Here is a 23554-nt window from a genome sequence, read left to right on the forward strand (position 1 = left end):
CTAGGATTATGGAGTGAGAAATTCAATACTTTTTTTCATCTTATTTTTGGATGCAAGTAGACATCAGAGGTGATGCTGGTCACAATTGAAGAGTACAGTGAATTGATACATAGATGCCATATCTCACCCAATACACAATCTAAAACTTACTTTTCAGGGCTTAAAAACTGTCTATTCAAAATGCAATTAATTAGAATATGATTGTGGAGCTTAATATAAATATTTGACAGAAGGTATAGGGTGGTGGTATCACCATGGCAAAAAAAAAAAAAAAAAAAAAAAGCCCAAATATGTGGCCAGAACATGGTCTTTTTGTCACTTTTGGTCTTGGACTTTTTTTTTTAAAGATTTTAATTTATTTATTTGACAGAGAGAGAGGGAACACAAGCAGCGGGAGTGGGAGAGGGAGAAGTAGGATTCCCGCCGAGCAGGGAGCCTGATTCAGGGCTCGATCCCAGAATGCTGGGATCATGACCTGAGCCGAAGGCAGACGCTTAACGACTGAGCCACCCAGGTGCCCCTCGTCTTGGACTTCTTAACACATAATTCCCAATAGCCAGAAGAAAAGTGCATCTTTAAAAGTTTGACCTAAAAGAAACAGATACAAATAAGTAGCAACTGCTACAAAGACTCATTTCTCTGGCCAATTATCAACAAGGTGTGAATAAAAGAATGAAACAGAATAGGCATCTAGCTCTAATAGATAAGCTGCGGTGGGAAGCCAGACAGAGACAAGGTAATTACCCAAAAGTAGTATTAGTTCACTCTTGTCAAAGAAGCAATCCAGTATCATGAGGAGATTTCAATTACACATAAATGTATTGTTTTCCTGAAGAACTTTTAAAATCATATTTCAGTAATTCTTAAAATGATTCAACAATTCAATGAAATAAATAGGTATTCAAATGGTTAAAAGAACAAAACAAAAATCTCTAATTTTACACTCTTGCTCTATTTCCAGTATATTTAAATTAAACATTTTAGTCTTTAAAAACTCTTACTGAATCTACTTCCTTTTCTCCCTAAGAGGTTCCTGAAAATAAGAATGTCAAGAGAAAAATCAACATCCCTCTCAAATGAACAGGTGCTAACTCTACTAAAAATAAACCTTCTACTTCTCTCCATTCATGAAACAGACAAAGGCAGTACTGTTCTCTAGTTTTATTATTTTTCAATCTTCCCAACACATGAACTATTAACTCATTTTGAGATTTTTCAGTGCATTTCACAGCAAAAATGAACAAGGGAATCATTAAAATGGTTGTACATAAACCAGTTATTTTCTTATAATTTACAATTTGTTAAAAAAATTATTGTTTTGCTGTTTTCATCCTATAACCCCTTCAATAAAACACAATTTATCAGAGCACAAAGCTTAAACTTCTTGTGATGATGCAAGAGATACAGCCACCGACATGGCTGATGAATAACAGGTATGTTACACACACTGATTGGAAGACCACATCAGAAGAAACAGAGTAAGGCACCACTCTTGGAAAATTAAGGTAGCTTGCAGTAACAAGTGTGGAGCACCGTACGTAGGTGCTCAATAAATACTTGAATGAATGATGAAAGCCATAATTAGCACTATCCTTTTAATTGCCAGCAATTCTTCAACCTCAATAAAATACTTATTTAAAAAAAGATTTGTACCTGAATACAACTTCCTGATAACCTTTTATTTCATATTCTTTCTTCAGCATTTGAGTTTCCTTGAAAAGAAAAGAGAACCATACCATACATGCACTCAGCCACATATGTAACTTCTGAATTACTGACAAATATGAATAGTTGTTTTAAATCTGAGTGAACAGAGGTAAGATGAAGCATACTTATCCAGAGGGATAGCACGTAATACTGGATATTAACCTACAGTGAAAAAAGGTAAGGAAAAAAAGTAACAGTTTTATTCTTTAATGTTTGCTATGTTCTTGAATGACTCAGTTCTTGAGAAAGGCCAAAATCTCATCATATTGACATGAACACATTTAAAAAAATTGTCTCTCAAGTGTAGTATTTAATAAAACTAGGTACTGAAAAATGTTCTGAAATTTTTCAAGTCAATGTTGCTTTCAAGTATATTAAAATGCTCAGAAGAAAAAATTCTCCATGGTTATAATTCTAATCAATTTATAAATATACTTTTTAAAAGAGAGTTCCAACAGAGCTGGATAATGGATAAGCTCCTCAGACACAGGCACACAGTCTCTTGGAAGGAACAGAACGCCTTGTTACTACAACCTGGTTGACTTTTTAACACTGATTTCAGGCACAATGGCTGAATCCACTTCTGGGTCATCGTCCTCCTCCTCTTTGTTTGTAAGAGTAGTGAACGCTTCAGTTACAGATAGAAAGCAAAGCACAAACTCTGAAAGAGACTTCACTTTTCACTAAAGAGAAATCACCGAGTTCTCACTGTTGTGTGTAGCTGCTGCCCCATGCAAAAAGAGGGGATCCAAACTTAGCAGGGACTGGATAAAAGATTAACCACCTAATAATTCCCGTGACAGGTTTTCAGATGATATTGCCCGTGTCACATGAACAGGTTGGTGAGAGGCCCATCGTGCCTCAACACTGTGGTCCTGGGGCAGTTCTACGGTGCCTTGAGAGCTACATTCGTGTTTAGCGAGATGCAGCCTGTGCAATCAGCATGCACTCAGTGCAATGACTCCGTTCTGGGAGGGTTTAGGGTCAACAGAGAAGAAGTTCATTCGGTCGAGTCTTAGTGTGTGTCACTCTGCTGGTTGTGCTGTTGGGATTATTTTCCAAAGGGGTTTATGATAAACCCAGCCGTCTCCCTGAAACAAGTAAAAAAGTAATTTAAAAAACAATTCCTCTAATATTTTCACAATCGCTAACCCAAACTAGAGGCAACACCTTCACTGATGTGGAAGTCTACTCTCACATTTAAAAACAAGAGTTTTTGTGACAGAAAAAAAAAATCTCTGTGCTGAAGACATTAAGTCATACCAGCGGTTTAGCTAGGATTAGGGGAGAAGTTCTGGTCCGGGGTACCTAGTTGATGCCCGAGGATCATTTGTAGCAGTTCTGCCAAGTTTGCCAAGACAATGCAGACTGAGCCTCACCCACAGAATGATGGGCAGCAAGCAGCTGGAACACAAGGAAATGGTCATCAAGGTACTAGCTGTTCTCTCCACCTCAACTGGCATCTCTAGTATCTGAGTACTGTTTTCTAGTTCTTTCCTGACTCTACTCTCCTTAGTTTTCCCTGGCGCTTGTGAACAGAAGGATACTGCAAGGAGATAAGGTTAGAGTCAGAGAATGAACTAGAACCAGGGGAAGAGCAAGTGAGGAAAAGAAATGCATGAAGCCATATACGGGGGTGAAGGACTTGACACAGATTGGAGTTCAGTGTTCACAGGACTAGACGAAGTAAGATCGGAACCCGTCCTTAATGCATAGTTCCTCCAATCTATTTATATTAAAGAATATTTTAAAAATATTCTTAAATATATATATTCTATCTTGTTCCTAAAATGACTTTAGGCGGGCAATTACTTGGCTCCTAGTGACAAGGCTTCATTCGCTCCTTGACTGCATTTTAGTGGGACTAAAGCACTCTTTGAGCACTCTTCTTGACTAGGCCTCATCCATGGCCTACTGAGCTCAATTTTAGCAATTAACTCTGATAAGCCAGTTTACCAAGAATCCCCCGACCCCAAATTCTTGATTTCAAAACTCCTCTTCTCCCACCCTTGATATCTAATCAAGTTCCTCTCTCCCTACCTTCATCCTCTTCTCTATTACAATAGTTCTGAATGAAGAGTTCCTTGACGTTTTTAGTAAGTATCAAAATAATTTTCCTTTAACAATAGCAACCATTAGGGGCGCCTGGGTGGCTCAGTGAGTTAAGCATCTGCCTTTGGCTCAGGTCGTGATCTTGGGGTACTGGGATCAAGCCCCATGTCGGGTTTCTTGCCCAGCGGGGAATCTGCTTCTTCCTCTCTCCACCATGCTCTCTCTCTCTCCCTCTCTCTCAAATAAATAAAATCTTAAAAAAAAAAATAGCAACCATTATGTTGTTTATATTAAATCACCTGGTTGATAATTCTCAACTCCTTATAGTACTGTTCTTTGAAAAAGATATCACCTAATCACATCATAGAATGCTAGAGTGGTAGTGGCTCTTAATAGTATCTGACCAAGAATAAATGAGAAGTAGCAACTTTACATGTCATGTTATTAGCAAGCATCAGGGTGCCTATCTTTTAAAATTTCATTAATTGTACCTTTTTCTTTAAGATTTTATTTTTAAGGGATCTCTACACCCAACATGGGGCTCGAACTCACAACCCCAAGATCAAGAGTTGCATGCTCTACTGACTGAGCCAGCCAGGTGCCCCTATATCTTTTAGCCATTATAGCCCCCTGCTCTTGACCCCCAAAGTTCACTTTTAATGATTTACAGAGGTCCTCCCTTAGAAATTCTCCTCCTAGAATCTGCTCCCGGTACATCTGCTTTCTTTGAAATGAAAAAAATCCAAAGTTACCAGACTATAACTGAATAATAACTACAAAATTTTATTTTTTCATATAAAAGAGTAGATATGTAAAGTACTTTTCCCTTTATTATTCTTATCCATGAAAATGGCCAGTACTTTTAATAGATACTCAATGATTAGAAAAATGAAGGTAATGAAGCTACTATAATAAACTATGGATTTTTAGAGTTAATAACAATGCAAAAATCAAGATCAAATTACTTTTTGCAAATTCCTTCCTGACAGACCAATATTAAAGTTCAGTGGGCTTCTTTAGACTTGGCTATCGACAAGAAAACGTTTCTTTCTTTTTTTTCTCTCTTTTTAAAAAGATTTTATTTATTTACTTTTAGAGAGAGAGAAGAGAAGAGCGCCAGCGGGGGTGGGAAGGGGCAGAGGGAGCAGTAGTACCCCGCTCAGCAGAGAACCCAATGCGGGACTCGATCCCAGGGATCATGACCCAAGCTGAAGGCAGATGCTTAACCGACTGAACCACCTAGGAGCCCTTTTTCTTTCTCTTTCAGTAATCTCTCCACCCAATGTGGGGGCTCGAACTCACAACCCTGAAATCAAGGGTTGCATGCTCTTCTGACCTGAGCCAGCCAGGCACCCCTGACAAGAAAACTTTTCTTGATAACAGCTCTGTTCTGCTATTCACCTTACTCTGAGTTCTACTAAAAAGTAATAAACAAAACAAAACAAGAATCTTTAAATTTAGATAAGACTCCAAAATTTTTTTAGTCCAGCTGCAAAATCAGGGCATCAAAGTCTTCCACATAAGCCATGGTCTCACACAGGACAGATGATGCATTACTATAAAATGTACTCCCTTGTTATTATTGGGTGGTTTTGATTGTTGTGCAATTCCTTCCTACGCTAAGCTTAGAATTCCTGGTAGGTTGGACCTACCTTAAGGGACTGCTATGCAAACTGACAAAAACTTCTACGTGAGAAAGCTAATACATATCCGAAGAAGTTTACAACAAAGGCCCTAATTTTCGGTTTTCTAGGGTAAACACCCCACTTCATTCTTTCTTCCTTAAACGTTGCAAAGATTCTAGTCACTTCACCACCTTTGTGTAGCTAATTAAGTTTCTCGTGTCTCCCTTTAAAATGTGGTCTCTCGGGGCGCCTGGGGGGCTCAGCCGTTAAGCGTCTGCCTTCGGCTCAGGGCGTGATCCCAGGGTCCTGGGATCGAGCCCCCATCGGGCTCTGTGCTCAGTGGGAAGCCTGCTTCTCCCTCTCACACTCCCCTTGCTTGTGTTCCCTCTCTTGCTCTCTGTCAAATAAATAAAATATTAAAAATAAATAAATAGGGGCGCCTGGTTGGCATAGCGGTTAAGCGTCTGCCTTCGGCTCAGGGCGTGATCCCGGCGTTATGGGACCGAGCCCCACATCAGGCTCCTCCGCTATGAGCCTGCTTCTTCCTCTCCCACTCCTCCTGCTTGTGTTCCCTCTCTCGCTGGCTGTCTCTCTGTCGAATAAATAAACAAAATCTTTAATAAATAAATAAATAAATAAATAAATAAATAAATAGATAAATAAATAAAGTGGTCTCTGGAGGTGAACAGAGTTTCAGTGTCGTTCAAAAGGCAATAAATTATAAACTGTATAATCTATACTGTGATTGGAGATTACGTTAGCATTTTTATTTGTGGCCAATTTAATCCCAAAATCTACTTCATCTGAATTGCTGGTAAACTATCTTAACTTTGGCAAACTGTGAAAAGCTCACGAAAAAGCTCATAGTTAAGCTGGACTAGTTTCAGAAATAAAGATGTATAAGTAATGACAATTCAAGAAAGCCTAGGAAGCTAAAGTTCTCACTAAGCAGATAATGAGTTTTAGTCTGAAGACATGTAGGACAAACCTCTTTAATAAAATATTTGGTTTTCCAGGGTGTGCCTGTTTCAGTTCGATGCCTTTCTTCAGTCCTCTGGCGCTCTTCCAGGGTACGTTTGTGCTCTGTGGCTTTATCAATTTCAGATTCCCTCAGAGAGTCTGTCACATTTTTCCACAATCGCCTATAATTAGAAAAACCACACATCTTACGAGTGTTCTTTAAAAAAGTATAATTAAATAGAGCTGATGCCCTTAAAATTAACAGTAATTTTTAAAAATTATGTTTCCTGAATCAGATATGTAATTTCATGTTTGTGAGTTACAAGAACACAGAATATTATGGTGCTGATACTAATGTCCAAGATGCTGCTGATTCTACTTTTTCTTTTCAAATTAAAAATAATTTGTATTTTACCAAGTAATAGTAAGATTATTTTTAAGAAACTCAGGAAATAATAAGCAAAAAGATAAATACATTTTTTAAAAGCTAAAAGGTAAAGAGACAACTTCTACTTCTGGATATGATGAGGTGATGGGGACCAGACTTACCCTCCTGCCTTTAATCAGCTAGGCATGTATTGAAACAATGGAGACTGCAGATACTGAGCAAAGGCAGCACAGAGCAGTGATTCCTGAGAGCAGGGAAATAAATGAGGGGAGTCCTATGGGTGCTCCAACTCACTGGCTAGAGTTTATAGGCACAGCAGAGGGACAAAAGCTCAACTAACTCCAAGCAAAAGAAAACTGCCCAGACAACTGGTTGGGAAAAAGAACAGTCTGTTCAACAAACGCTGCTGGGACAAATGGGTATCTACAAGCAAAAAGAGGACCTCAGACCCTTACCTCATAAGAAAACTTCTACAAGAACACATAGGAGAAAATCTTTGAGTCTGGGTTAGGCAAAGATTTCTTAGATACAATACCAAAACCATAATCCATAAAAGAAAACACTGATAATCTCATCTTGAAAAAATAAAAATCTTATACTGAAAAAAACCCACTACGAAAATTTAAAAATGAGCAACAGACAAGGAGAAAATACTTGTAAAACATTCCAATAAAAAATTTGCATTCAGAATTCATGAAGAACTCCTGCAACCCAGGAAGACAATCACACATTTTACCAAAGATGATAAACAAATGGGTAATTAATTAGCACATGAAAATATGTTCAACATCATTAGTCATTTGGAATATGTGAATGAAAACCATAATAAGACTATTTCATACCAACTAGAAGGGGTGTAATGGGTATAAGGCAGGCAATAACAAGTGTTGACAGGATGTGGAGAACTAGAACACTTATACATTGCTGGCAGGAATGTAAAATGGTTAGCCATTCTGGAAAATAGTTTGGCAGTTTCCTGAAAAGTTAAATGTAAAACTTCCAGACAACCCAGCAATTCCAGTTTCAGGTATTTACCCAGAGAAATGAAAACCTATCCACCCAAAGATTTGCACGGGAGTGTTCATAGTGGTATTAATCATCATAGTCCAAAACCGGCAACGTCTATCAACTCGTGAATGGATAGACAAAACGTGGTTCCACAAGGGAATACTATTCAGCAATATAAAAAATGATGTTGTATCATAAATGAACCTCAAAACATCATGCTAAGTGGAAGAAGCCAGACGTAAGATACCACGTACTACATGTTTCCATTTATCTCAAGTGTTCAGAAAAGGCCAATTTATAGATGGAAACGAGGGTCCCTGAGACTGGGGATAAGAATGAAATGGACCTCAGCTGTAAATGGAAATGAGGGTCTTACAGGAGGATAAAAATTGTGAAACTGATTTATGGTGATGACTGCACTGCTCAGGGAAGTTGCTAAAAATCACTGAATTACACACTGGAAACAGGTGAATTTTATAATATGTAAAATACATCTTGATAAAGTATTTATTTTAAGATTTTATTTATTTGTCTGAGAGAGAGAGAGTGCAAGAGCAGGGGGGACCCTGCAAGGACCCTGATGTGAGACTTGATTCTAGCACCCTGGGATCATGACCTGAGCCGAAGGCAGATGCCTAACTGACTGAGCCATCCAGGCGTCCCATCTTGATAAAGTTTTTAAGTGGCAATTTTAGTATTATAGTATTAAAGTAGAATTCAAAGCAAGAACTATCACCAATGATAAAGATTTCATAATGATCAGGGCTCAGTGCATAAGAGGACATACAATCCCAAATGTGCATGTGCCTAATACAGAGCTTCAAATAACATGAAAACTTACAGAACTACAAAGAGAAAATTCAGTTATAATTGGTAATTTCAAAAACTGATCTCAATTACTGATCTCAACTGATGGAACAAGTACACAGAAAATTAGTAACACAAAGTACTAGAAAGATACTAACAACCCACTTGAGGTAATCGATATTTACAGAATACTGTCACCTAACATCAACAGAATACACATTCTTGTCAAGTGCAATGAAACATTTACCAAGACAGAATATATTCGGGGTCATAAAACAAATCTCAATAAATCTGAAGGATTGAAACCACACCAAGTATATCCTTCAGCTAAAACTAAGTTAAATTAAAAATCAACAATGGAGGGGCGCCTGGGTGGCTCAGTCGTTAAGCGTCTGCCTTTGGCTCAGGTCATGATCCCACGGCCCTGGGATGAAGCCCCACATCAGGCTCCCTACTCAGCAGGAAGCCTACTTCTCCCTCTTCCACTCCCCCTCGTGTTCCCTCTCTCGCTGTGTCTCTGTCAAATAAATAAAATCTTTAAAAAAAATCAATAATGGAAAGATAGCTGGAAAATTTCCAAATATTTGGAAATTAAACAATACATTACTAAATAACTTCATGAGTCCAAAAAAGAAAAAAAAAAAAAACACCAAGGAAAATCAGAAAGCACATATCAAAAGTTCAAAAGTTGTGAGATATAAAGCAGACCTAGAGAGAATATATTAAATATTTATAAATATTTAATTTCCTAAAAGAAGAAAAACTGACGACCTCATCAGGGGTCAAACCATGGTTGGCTCTCCACTTTTGTAAATAAATTTTTATTGTAACATAATGGTATCTACCTATCCTTTCACTGTCTGTGGCTGCTTTCATGCTTCAGTGGCAGAGCTGAGTGGTTGTGATAGAGACTATCTGGCCCAATAGGCCTAAAATATTTACTCTCCGCCTTTTATAGAAAGGTTCGCTGATCCCTGACCGGAGCTTCCCTGTTAAGAAACTAGAAAAAGGAAGAGTAAATGATGTAACAAGTAAGCATAAAAGAAGAAATAAAAAAGAGCAGAAAGCAATGAATAACAAAATAGAAATGCAGACAAAAATCAATGAAATTAAAACTGGTTCTTTGAGTAAAATTAATAATCCTTTAATAAATAATCCTTAATAAAAACCTTTAATCCCATTGATCAGTCAAAGAAAACATTACCAACATAAAGAATGAAAGTGGGGACATCACTACAGAGCTTACACACACACATTAAAAAAAAACTAAGGGGATATTATAAACTATATGCCAATAAATTTGACAAACTAGATGAAATGAATCAGTGCCTTAAAAGACACAAACTACCAACCTTCACTCAAGAAGACAACCTCAATATCCCTAAAAAGGTACTGAATTGTAGTTAAAAACTTCCTCAAAGAAAACAACAGACCAATATCTCCCAAGAATGTAGATATAAAAAATCCTTAATAAAATTTTAGCAAAGAGAATCCAACAGTATCTCTTAAACATTTGTCTGCTTTAATAATAGCTGGATTTTTTCTTTTTTTAAAAAAAGATTTTATTTATTTATTTGAGAGAGCAAGCAAGCGTGAGAGAGAGTACGAGCAGCAGGGAGGGGAAGAGGAAGAGGGAGAAGGAGGCTCCGTGCTAAGCAAGGAGCCTGATGCCGGACACAATCCCAGGACCCCGAGATCAGGATCCGAGCAGAAGGCAGACACTCAACTGACTGAGCCACCCAGGCACCCAATAATAGCTGGATTCTTATAACTGTTTCTACATTCGCTCTGTTCTGATACATTGTTTTAGTTAAATTATATAAAGAAAATCTAAAGGCACCTGGGTGGCTCAGTGGGTTAAGTGGCCGACTCTTGGTTTCTGTTTAGGTCATGATCTCGGAGCCCTGGGTAGCCAACCTCCTTCTATCAACCCTCAGTTTGTTCTCTATTATTAAGAGTCTTCTTATGGGATGTTTCCCTCTCTCCTTTTTCCTTTCTCCTTTCCCACATGTTCATCTGTTTTTTTCCTTAAATTCCACATATGAGTGAGATCATATGGCATCTGTCTTTCTCTGATTGACTTATTTCACTTAGCATAATACACTCTAGCTCCCCCCACATCATTGCACATGGCAAGATTTCCATTTTTTGAAGGCTGAGTAATATTCCATTATATATATCACATCTTCTTTATCCATTCATCTTGACTGGATTTTTGAATGGATCCTGAATGATTTGCAGTGTCATGCATTGTTCACTTGAAAAATGATCTTTCAGATGTTGACATTTTATTAGGTAATATGAAAAAATCACATTCATTACTATCACCACAAATTTCATCAGAAAACCCTTTACCTGGGAAGCTTTCACACTCAGGTGGCAGGTACAAGTTTTCCAAAATTCTGATTTTTGCCTTGAAGCTTAAATAGTTTTTCCAGTTTAACTGAGATACAACTGACATACAGCACTGGTACGTCAGTTTAGGATGTATGGCACAATAACTTGACTTACATGTGCTACCACAGGGAGTTTAGTTCACATCCATCATTACATATAAGTACAAAAGAAAAAAGTTTTTTTCTCCTTGTGATTAGAGTTCCTAGGATCTGCTCTTTCAATAACTTTCAAATACACACACAGCAATGTTAACTCTAGTCTTCATATTGCACATTACATGCCTAGTGCTAGTTTATCTTAGAACTTGACCTTTGTACCTTTTGATCACCCTTGTCCAATTCTTCCACCCCCCACCCCCGACCTCTGGTAACCTCAAATCTGATCTATTTTCCATGAGGCTTTTATTTTGCCTAGATTGTACATATAAGTAAGACCATACAGTATTTGTCTTTCTCTGACTTATTTCATTTAGCATAATACCCTTAAGGTCCATCCATGTTGTCACAAATAGCAGGATTTCCTTTTTTCATGGTTGAATAAAATTCCATTGTGTATATACTACAACTTTTTTTTTTTAAGTTTAAAACATTTTATTTAAGTAATCTCTACCCCTCACAGGGGGCTCAAACTTACAACCCTGAGATCAAGAGTCACATGCTCTTCCAACTCAGCCAGCCAGGCACCCCTATATACTATAGCTTCTAATCCATTCATCCACTGACAGACACTTAAGTTGTTTTCATCTATGTATTTATTTACTTTCCACTTTCTCCCCCTTCTCCTTTTTATTTAAAATTTTTTTTTTCACTTTATTTACCTTTTCATCATGGTAAGTTTACTCTTTAATCCCCATCCTCTATTTCCCCCAACCCTCACCCACCTCCCCTCTGGTTACCATCAGTATGTTTTCTATAGTTAAGAGTCTATTCATGGTTTGCCTTTTTCTCTCTGCTCATTTGTTTCTTAAATTCCACATATAAATGAGATCATATGGTATTTGTCTTTCTCTGACTTATTTAAGCTTAGCACTATACTCTCCAGGTCCATCCATGTCATCGCAAATGGCAACATTTCATTCTTTTTTATGGCTGAATAATATTCCTGTGTGTGTGTGTGTGTGTGTGTGTGTGTGTGTGTGTGTGTGTGTACACGTACCACATCTTCTTTATCCATTCATCTATTGATGGACACTTGGGCTGCTTCCATAGTTTATAAATAATGCTGTTATAAACATACGGGGGCAGGTACCCCTTTGAATTAGTGTTTTGTATTTTAGGGTAAATAGGCAAGTAGTACAATTACTGGATCACAGGGTAGTTCTTTAAAAATTTGAGGAACCTCCATACTGTTTTCCGTAGTGGCTGTTGCATTCCCACCAACAACGCAAGAGGTTGTCTTTTTCTCCACATCCTCACCAACACTTGTTGTTGTATCAGTTCTTTATATATTTTGAAAACTAACCCTTTATCGGAAATGTCAGTTGCAAATATCTTCTCATTCTATAGCGTGCCTTTTAGTTTTGTTGTGCAGAAACTTTTTTTATTTTGATGTAATCCCAATAGGATATTTTTGCTTTTATTTCCCTTACCTCAGGAGACATATCTAGAAAAATGTTGCTATAGCTGATGTCAGAGAAATTACTGCCTGTGCTCTCTTTCGTCTAGGATTTTTATGGTTTCAGGTTTCACATTTAGGTCTTTAATCCGTATGTTGTTTCCATTTAAATTTTATTATTAGCAAAAAATAGTGTCATTTGTTTTCCTTGAAGTGCCATGTTTGTGTCATTCACTTATAAGAAAAATGTCTGCCCAATATTGAAATTAGAACAGTCATGGTTTGCCATTCTTTTAAGCAGAAAGGGAAGAAGAAAGGGGGGGTAAACAGAAGGGGGAATGAACTATGAGAGACTATGGACTCTGGGAAACAAACTGAGGGCTTCAGAGGGGAAGGGGGTGGGAGATTGGAATAGGCTGGTGATGGGTAGTAAGGAGGGCACGTATTGCATGGTGCACTGGGTGTTATACGCAAGTAACGAATCATGGGACTTTACATCAAAAACTAGGGATGTACTGTATGGTGACTAATGTAATATAAAAAAGAAAAAAAAATAGTGTTCCATGAGAAGAGCAATTAGTTCAGCTTGAAACTCAAACAACTGCCCAAGTGCTTTTCCTCCAGATAACCATCATACTTCTCAGTATATCCACCACCAGTGCTTTATGTGTACTACCAATTTGTCATACAGAATATTAAAAAGATGGGTATTCAATGGATACTCAAAATAAAACTAGCAATCTGTACTGGTTTTTTTTTTTTGTTTTTTTTTTTTTAGAGATTTATTTTTATTCAGAGAGAGAGAGACAGCATGCATGAGCATGACTGGGTGGGGCAGAGGGAGAGGGAGAGAGAATTTCAACCAGACTCCATGCCAAGTGCAGAGCCCAAAGCCGGGCTCAGTCTCATGATCCTGAGATCATGATGTGAACAGAAACCAAGAGTCAGAGGCTCAACTGTGCCACCCAGGTGCCCCTGTACTGCTTTTTAAAGGACATTAAAAAACAAAAACAAAACAAAAACCTGGCATCTTAAAAAATGCCAGTACATGGGCAGTGAAGCATACAGTGACTACGTGTACAGTGTGTGCCACTGCCTTGGTTAGTGCTAAGAGAAGCAGTGCCAACAGAGTGAAAGACCAAATAACATCTTAGCATTATTATGAAAATAAAATTGAACTTGCAAACCTCCTGAAAATCTCAAGGACAGCTGGGGGTCCACAGACTAAACTTTAAGAACCTCTCCTTCTGGGGACATGGCGGGGGGTGCTCAGCCTGTTAAGAGACTGCCTTCGGCTCAGGTCATGATCCTAGGGTCCTGGGGTTGAGCCCTGCATCGGGCTCCCTGCTTAGCGGGGAGCCTGCTTCTCCCTCTCCCTCTGCCCTTCCCCCCCAGCTTGTGCTCTGTCAAAAGAATAAATACAATCTTAAAAAAAAAAAAGGAACTCTCCTTTTGAATCACTGTACTGTACACCTAAAACTAATTTCACATTCTATGTTAACTATCCTGGAATTAAAATAAAATAAAAAGAACCTCTCCTTTAGGATAAATCCCAAGAAGAACACTTTTCCCCAGTGATTCCTGTTTTGTTTCTTGATGCAATCGGAGTCTGGTTAATGGGTATTTGATCCCTTTACACATATAATTGTAAATGGTTTAGCTCTATTTACATGATCTTAAGATGTTACATGCTTCCTTTTATTTCCCTTTTTAAATCGATACAGCAATACTTCCACAAGATATAAAATGTAAACAGTTCAAAGGGGATTCTGTGGGGCACCTGGGTGGCTCAGTTGGTTAAGCGTCTGCCTTCAGCTCAGGTCATGATCCCAGAGCCCTGGAATCAAGTCCCACTCCCACCTCAGGTTCCCTGCTCAGTGGAGAGGCTGCTTCTCCCTCTCTCTCTGCCCCTCCTCCCGGCTTGTTCTCTCTCAAATAAAAACCCAAAATCTTAAAAAGGGGAGGGGGCGTCCGTGAAAGGTAAGTCTCTTTCCTATCCTAGATCCCAGTACTCCTCTCTAGAAGCAACCACTCTGAACACATCTAAGAAACTTCATATATTGCCAAAATACCCACTAGGGAGGTTGTACTAATTTATATTTTAACCAGCAGTTTGAAAATGCCTATTTGCTCACTTTTTCTCAAGAGACGTTATTGTTTAAAAAACTACTGTTTAATTTATATTCCTTTGAATTATAATCACACTGAGTAATTTTTCATTCTTAGTGGGCATTTTTTTTTTTTATATTTTTGAACTGCCTCTTTATGTTCTTTGCCCATTTTCCTGTTAGGGCATCTGTTTTTTGTTAATAATTTGTAAGAGCTCTATGATAAGGAGAGTAATCCTTTGACTGCTAACTGGTGAAGTGACTTGCCTAAGGTTGCAACCTAGTTAAAAGGCTTAGATTAAGATCCAGAGCTTTGGACTCTTTCCTGGATGGACGTGAGGATAAAATACCTGGATTCAAATGGATCTTGCTTCTCCAGAGGTCTTACTCTTTTCTTTGTTACTGCCAATTTAGTCAAGTCCACATACTTTGTCTCTCCATTGCTGTAAGTGAACTCAAGAACACTATTCCATTCGCCTTGCACTCTGCAGACCACAGTATTGGTGATGTTGTGCTTCACTTCACCTGTAACCCTAGACGCAGGAAGAAATAAAAATATGCTCTAATAAGTGAAACTGGGCTTGCTTCTTAGTATTCTGAAACCCAAAAACATGCTTTCTGAATTCTGTTTAAATTGGTTACATAGCTCACTTCAGTTTGTCAGTGCCAATGTCAGACTCTGTAAATCCCATGACAGCTAACTAGATAGTTTTTTCAAATAATGTCACTTTAATCTTTTAGAAAGATTACTGGGAATCAAACCAGAAACTAAGTTACCATAAATGATCACAAAGTGTGATCTTTAAATGCCTGTTATAGACAAAACTATAATACTAAAACTAAACAGAAATATGAAAAATATTAACATTTCTTTTTTATTGCAGTTTTACAATGTTTCAACATTACAATTTAACTTTTTAAAAAAACTAGTCCTATTTACTTAAAAGTCTGGAGTCCCTATATCTGAATTCTGGATATATCGATTCTATATAAAATCACATAAGCCTAATTTTAAATTAAATATAGAAACCAGATAAACCAGTAAGAGGTAGAAAAAATTGAAAAAAAAATTAAAAATTTTAATATTCTCTTCCCAAAACAGAAAAATTAAAAAAAAAAAAAAGAGTACCGGTATATAAAAATTATCATCATTAACACAGAACTCCAAGAGAACTCCAACACTACTGTTGTTGAAAGTTTAATGAAGAGTAAGTTACCTGGCTAGTTTATCAAAAGACAACAGGATACAGCTCAAATGAAGATCAGAATAAACAGGTCAATTATTTTTAATGAAGCATTTTGTGTTCACCATAGGACACAAGTAACAACAGGATCAGATAAGATAGTGGTTCAGAACTTATAGTGGGCAAATGTTAGGGTCTAATCAGTGCACCAGGGATTGTGATTTATCTGCATTCAAAAGGCAATCCACAGGACCAAAGCCCAAAGGTTCAGGCTACGGGAAGCCTAAGGAGTATCCGTAGGTGTAGGCCAAGGGCCTAGGAACCAGAAGGACACAGTACAATCCACTGTTTTCAATCAGAAGCTAATTAAAGTCTGCAAGCTCAGAACTCAAGGCAGAGATATAGGGGCCAATAAGCAAATGATACATGAACCAGATTTTGGAGATCAAGCTAAGAGGGGTTTGGAATCCAAGAACAAACCAAAATTCAAAATCAAAAGTTATATGTAATGATAGCTAACAGGACACAAAGAACACAGGGCTACAAGTCTGCTTGATTACAATACAGGTGGGAACTCAGTTATACTTCAAAGCCTATGAACTTCAGTAATTCCACTGTGAAGGGTTTCTTGCCCGACTGAATGTTTCTTGTGACGTCCATGTTTGCTCTCTGACCCCACCTGCCAACCTTGTTCCCTTCTTTGAAAATTTGCTTCTAACCCAACAGGGTATGAGGAGATGACACTGAATACTTACCCCTTCCCCTCTCCATCCACACATACCCAATCCAAATTCTGAGAATTAAGGGACCAGAAAATGTTCCTCACTTGATCCTTTACTGCCACAGTACAATCTCTCAAGTTATCCTCTCCCTCACGTGCCTTTCCACTGGAAAGAGCACACCCGGGTCCCTGTTCATACACGCTGCTTATGTGGGGTCTTTGCTGCTTAGTGCAGCCACAGAGCAAGAGCAGCACGAGGAGAGCTGGGGCAGGGAACAAGAATCACACATACCAGAGGTGCGCCACGAGGAACATGCAGAAGCAACACGAGGAGGAAGAAGGGCCTCACCTCATTCTGCTTATAATAATTCTTCGTAACAGCCTAATGCAGGGTTGGCAAACTTCTGTAAAGGACTGGGAAGTAAATACGAGGATTTGCAGGCCAGACTGTCTGTCACAACTACTTAACTCTGTCACTGTAGCATGAAAGCAGTTATAGCCAGCAAATCAATGAATATCTAAACATATAAAGCATGTAGATCTAGGGGCGCCTGAGTGTTTCCATCAGTTAAGCATCTGACTCTTGATCTTGGCTCAGGTCTTGATCTCAGGGTTGAGAGTTCAAGCCCCGCGACGGGCTCCACACTGGGCGTGGAGCCTACTTAAAAAAAGAAAAAGGGCATGTATATCTAGATCTTGTATCAACCAATAACACAGAATACGTGATCCTTAAGATACTCAGTATAGAGCTAAATCTTAAGTTATCATCCTACTCATCTTTAAAGTGAGGATGACTGATAATTGATAAGGCATTATTCTCTCACCTACTAAAAACATGACAAGTTAGCCTTTTAGATGGTCTAGACTCTGTCTCTACAGCTATCTGGAATACCAGAAAATCACTGGCTATATTAACCTGGCTTCACATATAAAGTTTTCATTGACTGGGGCGCCTAGCTGGCTCAGTTGGTGGAGCATGCAACTTTGATCTCGGGTTGTGAGTTCAAGCTCCACATTAGGTGTAGAGGTTACTTAAAAATAAAAAAATAAATCTAAAAAAATTAATAAAGAGAAAGTTTTTATTGATTGAAGGTTAAGAGTTTAACTTTGGGTTTTATTGATATATATATATGAAATAGTCACATGAAGGGTAATTACATTTTATGCAGAACTACTGAAGAAGACATTATCTATGTTTCTAAACGCCACTATACAAGGATACCTGCAACAAATCCCTTTAAATTTTAATACCAGGGAAACAGTTTGTCTCTCTTGAAAAAGTGATAGGTTTCCTTTATCAGACAATGAGAAGTATGTCGAACATCATGTTTCTTTTTTTACTTTAACGTGAATCAGAATTAAATTTTCTTTTCAGGTATAGTAATTATCTAATCCCCTTTCCATTGCTATGATTATTATAACAGACTGTTTTTAACTGTTATATATGACATTTTTCCTAAAAGCCTTATAAATGGTTTCCAGAGATAGGGTGCTGGATTCTAATACGACACTGAAAGCTTCTTGAAGGCAGAAGTAGTCTTTCTATACTGCACCTTCAGTATGCAGGAAAGTGTGTCACTTGGCAGACAGTTCACATCATTTTAGTATCATACCACTAGATAGATAGAGTGCGGTATCTTTTTATCTCTATTGATAATCTTGACCTCGCTTTAGGATGATTTTATAAAATCATCATCATCCTAACCTGAGTGTGGAAAATGGGATCAGGAGATAGACTTGGGCATGAGGAATAGTAAGTCGGCTCACTTGGCTGCATCAGAGAGAGTTGTGGAAAGTGAGGGAGTAAGGGAAGACAAGTGGAAGATAATATATTTATATCAAATGCAGACAGCAGATAATGTGTCTGCTCTGATTGCAGATAGCAGTAAAAACTAGGCTGTCTGTGGAGGGAGGCACAGCCACTAATAAAAGCATGAAGAAAGCCTTCATCATAACATTTTGTAACATCAAAAAAGAAAAGATATCAAAAATAGAAAAGTCTGTTTCTAATAGGAATCTTTTAAATGAGAAATTAGATGAAACCACTGATCTTGGGAGAGATCAGAATGGAAAAAATGAGGACACTTTAGAGTCAGCTAAAAGTATCCGTCAAGAGTTATGGAAAAAGCATATATGTGGATGCAAAGGAAAGTGAGAGACTATGTTAGAGAAAAGGGCAGTAATTCCAAGTGACAGAAAAATCAAATGAGTGTGGCCTTGTCAATAGGTAAAGGGTATGAAGGGGGAAAAGAAGCCAATTTAAGTAAGAAACTGAAACAAACAAGAGAGCACATATGATGACTGACCATTAACAAAAATGAGGATCTCTATTTAAAATTATTAGGGATCTTCCAAAAGTCAAAATATGAAAATAAGGTATCAACCAATAAGGCTTTTAGAATACTGGTAGATGCTTCCTCTAGGAATCTAGAGGAATCTAGGAATCTGCTGCAGTCATGCAGAAAGGCCACATGTGGGCCCTCTGAATGACAGTCCCAGCTGGCCTCTTGGTCCACAGCCAGGTCTACTGCCTCCTCCCACAAGTGAGCTAACCTTGGATATCTAGTTGGGTCAAGCCCTTAGATGGCTAAAGCCTCAACCAACATGAAGGACATCATGTGAGAATCACCCAACTGAGCCTAGTCAGTCCACAAAACTGAAAGATAATTGCTGCTTCAAACACGTACATTTTAGAAAAGTTTATTACTGGCAGTAAATAACTAGAATGTCATCCAAAGCTATCCTAGATGCCCTCTGACTCCTCTACAGCCTGTTAGTCCTTGAAAAGTCAACTCTGAATGTCTAATCGGTCTTTCTTCTTCTAATCTCTCTTCATTCCCCTTGCCCCCCCCATCCACTCTGCACCTGCCACTACACAGGTCTTTTTAGAAATGAATACTTAAAAAAAAAAACAAAACGACAAAACCAAACTGAGAAGCATTCTATAAAATTAACCTGTCATTGTCGTGAGACAGAGAAAGGCAATGGAAATATTCCAGAAGACTAAAGAGATATAACAATGATATGAATGCATGATCCTGGGTAGGAGAAAAAATATTGCCAATTACTGGGAATACTGACAAAATTTAATATGGACTGTATATTAGATAATAGTATTAATTTAACATAATGTTAAATTTCTTGAATTTGACAACCATTCTGTGATTGTATGAGAGAATTTCCTTGTCCTTAGGAAATTCAGGCTAAAATATTTTACTTTTTAAAAAAGATTTATTTATTTATTTGGGGGGGGGGGAGGGAGTGCACCTGCGTGCAAGTGGGGGAAAGGACAGAGGGAGAGAAAGAAAAAATTCTCAAGCAGACCCTCCTGAGCAAGGAGCCAGACACAGGGCTCAACCCCAGGACCCTGAAATCATGACCTAGGTCTAAATCAAGAGTCAGCTGCTTAACTGACATAGCCACTCAGGTGCCCCAGACTAAAGTATTTTAAAGGGTCATGAGGACTTTAACTCTCAAATGTTTCAGGAATAATAATAATGATAATCATATGTGTATATAGAGAGAAAAAGAGATTTTGATAAAGCTAATGAAGCAAAATCCTAACGACTAGGCAAAGGTTATATGAGAGTTTGTACAACTCTTCTGCAGGTTTGAAATGACTTCAAAATAAAAGATAAAAGTAATTAAATAATATATATCACTTCCATGCTTAAAATTTTAACTGGCTCCCCACTGCCTTCAGAATAAAGATCAGATTTGTCAGCAAAATAGTATACTGTATTCTTATATCAGAGTTAAGAGATATTTTCAAATGGCAAGGACTAAACAGGAATACAGATAAACATACTTAATTTGAAAGTAAAAAAAGGTACCATGACTTAAGTTGGATTTTCATAGTTTAGCTCCAACGAAACATTCCAACACAACCTTCTGAACATGTTGGTGTTTACAAGCGTCACTGTCCCCCGAGAGGCTGACCTCCACTGCCCTAAGAGCTGGCACCCATGTTGTTAATATCCATTGATTTACTCTCGCTTGTGGCTCTAGTATTTTCATTTCACATACTATCAACTATTCGGCACTGAACAGAACATACTAATACCAAAACTACCTTCCTAGTTTTTCATGTCATTAAGAATGACTGTCAAAGAAATGAAGATGTTACACTGCAAGAAGAGAAAAATGAAGAGAGCCTGTAACAGCTGTGTTCAAACCTCCACAGGGCTCTCCTAGAGGAGGAAAGGGATATCAAATGAGTGAAGCTCTAAAAAAATCAGATCTAAGAGCTCATGTCTAAGAGATTAACCAGTAATATATTAAAGGAATAGGTACAATTTGATAGGGTTGACTAGATTCTATCTCCAAGAAGAGAGAAACTCACACTTAATCATATTTCCAAAGAAAAATATGCAAAAATTTACAAATCACTTACTATGTACACTGTCTAGATGGAACAGAAGGCCCAAAACAGTACAGTTCTATCAAAAAGCTTATAGCCATGTTGGGGGAAATAAGACAAATCAATCAAGAGAATAAAGCTGGTGTATAAATAACTTTTTTTTAGAAAAATGTTTTTATAGGTAATAGGAGTCCTGTAGGATTTCAAATAACACGCACATATGCACATACACATATACTCTCAGAATGAAGTTTCAGGGACCAGAAACAGTTGGCAGAAAGACAACTAAAATCACTCCATGTCTCCTTATCCAGAAAATAATACTTAGGAGAAAAAAATAAACAACAGGCCACACCTTAGTGTCACTGACAATAAGATAGTGCTGGCTTTGGAAGATTTATCACTGTAGTTGTTTTCCCTGAGCATTCTACGCAAGAATATAGATGGACTGGGGAATACTTTAACCAAGGCAAGAATGGTACAGGGGTATCGATTTCAGCTTTAACTTTATATAAATAAGAGGAGTCTGAATGGGCTGCTTGTCCCTCACTCACTGTGAGTTTTGTGCAAATAATAAATGTTTGAACACAGACTGAACAAATCAGTTATCAGGCATATTGCAAAGGGATACATGCACCTAGTATAAATGTTAGTCTAGTGATGTCTAAAGCCCCTGCTGGTTGTAATGTTTGAATCCTGTGATTACTATAATGAGAGGAGAAAGTAGAAGCACATAAAGCAAAGTGTTAACCATTAACAATGCCTTCTCTAAGGTAAGAGGTGACTATTCTGACAATGTCTAGTGGTTCTATTTGGGTGATAGTTCTTTCTGTGTGTTTTAATTCTCTGCTTTAGTGTTTTGAAGTCTGTATTTTTAAAGGCCCATTCAATGTCTGGGAACCAATCAATCTTTCTTTCTACTTCTAAAATTGTTAAGTACCAGTTGTCTAAGAATGAAAAAGTAAAATAGCTATATGCAACTGAAAGTCTCATACATGGCTGGAGGGTGTGTACTTTGGTAATAACCACTTAAAACTGTCAGCACCTGCTCAAGTTCAACTTCCATCCCCTACGACCCAGTAATTCCACTTCTAGGTATCTGTCCAACCGAAATTCATACATACATTCATCAAACAATGTTCTAATAGCACCATTTGTAATGGCCCCAACCTGGAAACTACCCAAATGCCCATCAACATTAGAATGAACAAGTGAATTGCGACACAGTCATACAATGTAGTACAGTCTTCAGTAAGGAGAATGACCATGGTACACGCGGATGACTCTCAAAAACATAATACTGAGCAAAAGTCAAATATGAAAGAACACAGTATATGATTTTATTATAATATAGTTCAAAAACAGGCAAAGCTAATCAATGGTGTTTCTCCTAGAGGAGAGCATAGGCAGCAACCTCTACGACATTGGCACAGCAACCTTTTTCATGACACATCTCCAAAGGCAAGAGAAACAAAAGATAAAATGAACAAGTGGGACTTCATCAAGATAAAAAGCTTCTGCACAGCCAAGGAAACAGTCAAAAAAACTAAGAGGCAGCCCACGGAATGTGAGAATATATCTGCAAATGATACTACAGATAAAAGACTGGTATCCAAGATCTACAAAGAACTTCTCAAACTCAATACACGAGAAACAAATAAACAAATCATAAAATGGGCAGAAGATATGAACAGACACCTTTCCAATGAAGACATACAAATGGCTAACAGACACATGAAAAAATGTTCAAATCATTAGCCTTCAGGGAAATTCAAATCAAAACCACACTAAGATACCACTTTACGCCAGTTAGAATGGCAAAAATTGACAAGGCAAGAAACAACAATTGTTGGAGAGGATGTGGAGAAAGGGGATCCCTCCTACATTGTTGGTGGGAATGCAAGTTGGTACAACCACTCTGGAAAACGGTGTGGAGGTTCCTTAAAAAGTTAAAAATAGAGCTACCCTATGATCCAGCCATTGCACTACTGGGTATTTACCCCAAAGATACAGACGTAGCGAAGAGAAGGGCCATATGCACCCCAATGTTCATAGCAGCTTTGCCCACAATAGCTAAATCGTGGAAGGAACCAAGATGCCCTTCAACAGATGACTGGATTAAGAAGTTGTGGTCCATATATATAATGGAATATTACTCAACTATCAGAAAGAATGATTTCTCAAAATTTGCCGCAACATGGACGGCACGGGAGGAGATAATGCTAAGTGAAATAAGTCAAGCAGAGAAAGGCAATTATCATATGGTTTCTCTCATCTATGGAACATAAGAACTAGGAAGATCGGTAGGAGAAGAAAGGGATAAAGAAACGGGGGGAATCAGAAGGGGGAATGAAGCACGAGAGACTATGGACTCTGAGAAACAAACTGAGGGCTTCAGAGGGGAGGGGGGTGGGGGAATGGGATGGGCTGGTGATGGGTAGTAAGGAGGGCATGTATTGCATAGTGCATTGGGTGTTATATGCAACTAATGAATCACCGACCTTTACATCAAAAACCAGGGATGTACTGTATGGAGACTAACATAATATAATAAAAAAAATTAAAAAAAAAAAAAAAAGAAATCAGGGTAGTGGCTACCCTAAGAAGGAAGGGTATAAATGGTTAACTTGTGTGCGTGTGCGCACGTGTGTGTGTGTGTGTGTGTGTGTGTGTGTGTGTGTGT

At 38.0% G+C, this 23554-nt stretch overlaps 1 protein-coding gene across 1 annotated transcript in view; it reads right to left on the minus strand.

Moving 5' to 3' along the window:
- Positions 1 to 1146: 1146 nt before the first annotated feature.
- OSBPL11 (oxysterol binding protein like 11) overlaps positions 1147 to 23554 on the minus strand; it is a 95125-nt gene continuing 72717 nt past the window's right edge. Inside the window, exons 11-13 of the mRNA XM_040621357.1 lie at positions 14957 to 15139; positions 6373 to 6526; positions 1147 to 2798 (exon numbers count right to left, since the gene is read on the minus strand). Of these exons, the coding sequence (XP_040477291.1) occupies positions 2733 to 2798; positions 6373 to 6526; positions 14957 to 15139 (403 nt within the window). The 3' untranslated portion in view covers positions 1147 to 2732. The remainder of the gene's footprint in view (positions 2799 to 6372; positions 6527 to 14956; positions 15140 to 23554) is intronic.

This window comes from Ursus maritimus, unplaced genomic scaffold, assembly GCF_017311325.1.
Source record: "Ursus maritimus isolate PB19 unplaced genomic scaffold, ASM1731132v1 scaffold_4, whole genome shotgun sequence".
Taxonomy (NCBI): Eukaryota; Metazoa; Chordata; class Mammalia; order Carnivora; family Ursidae; genus Ursus; species Ursus maritimus.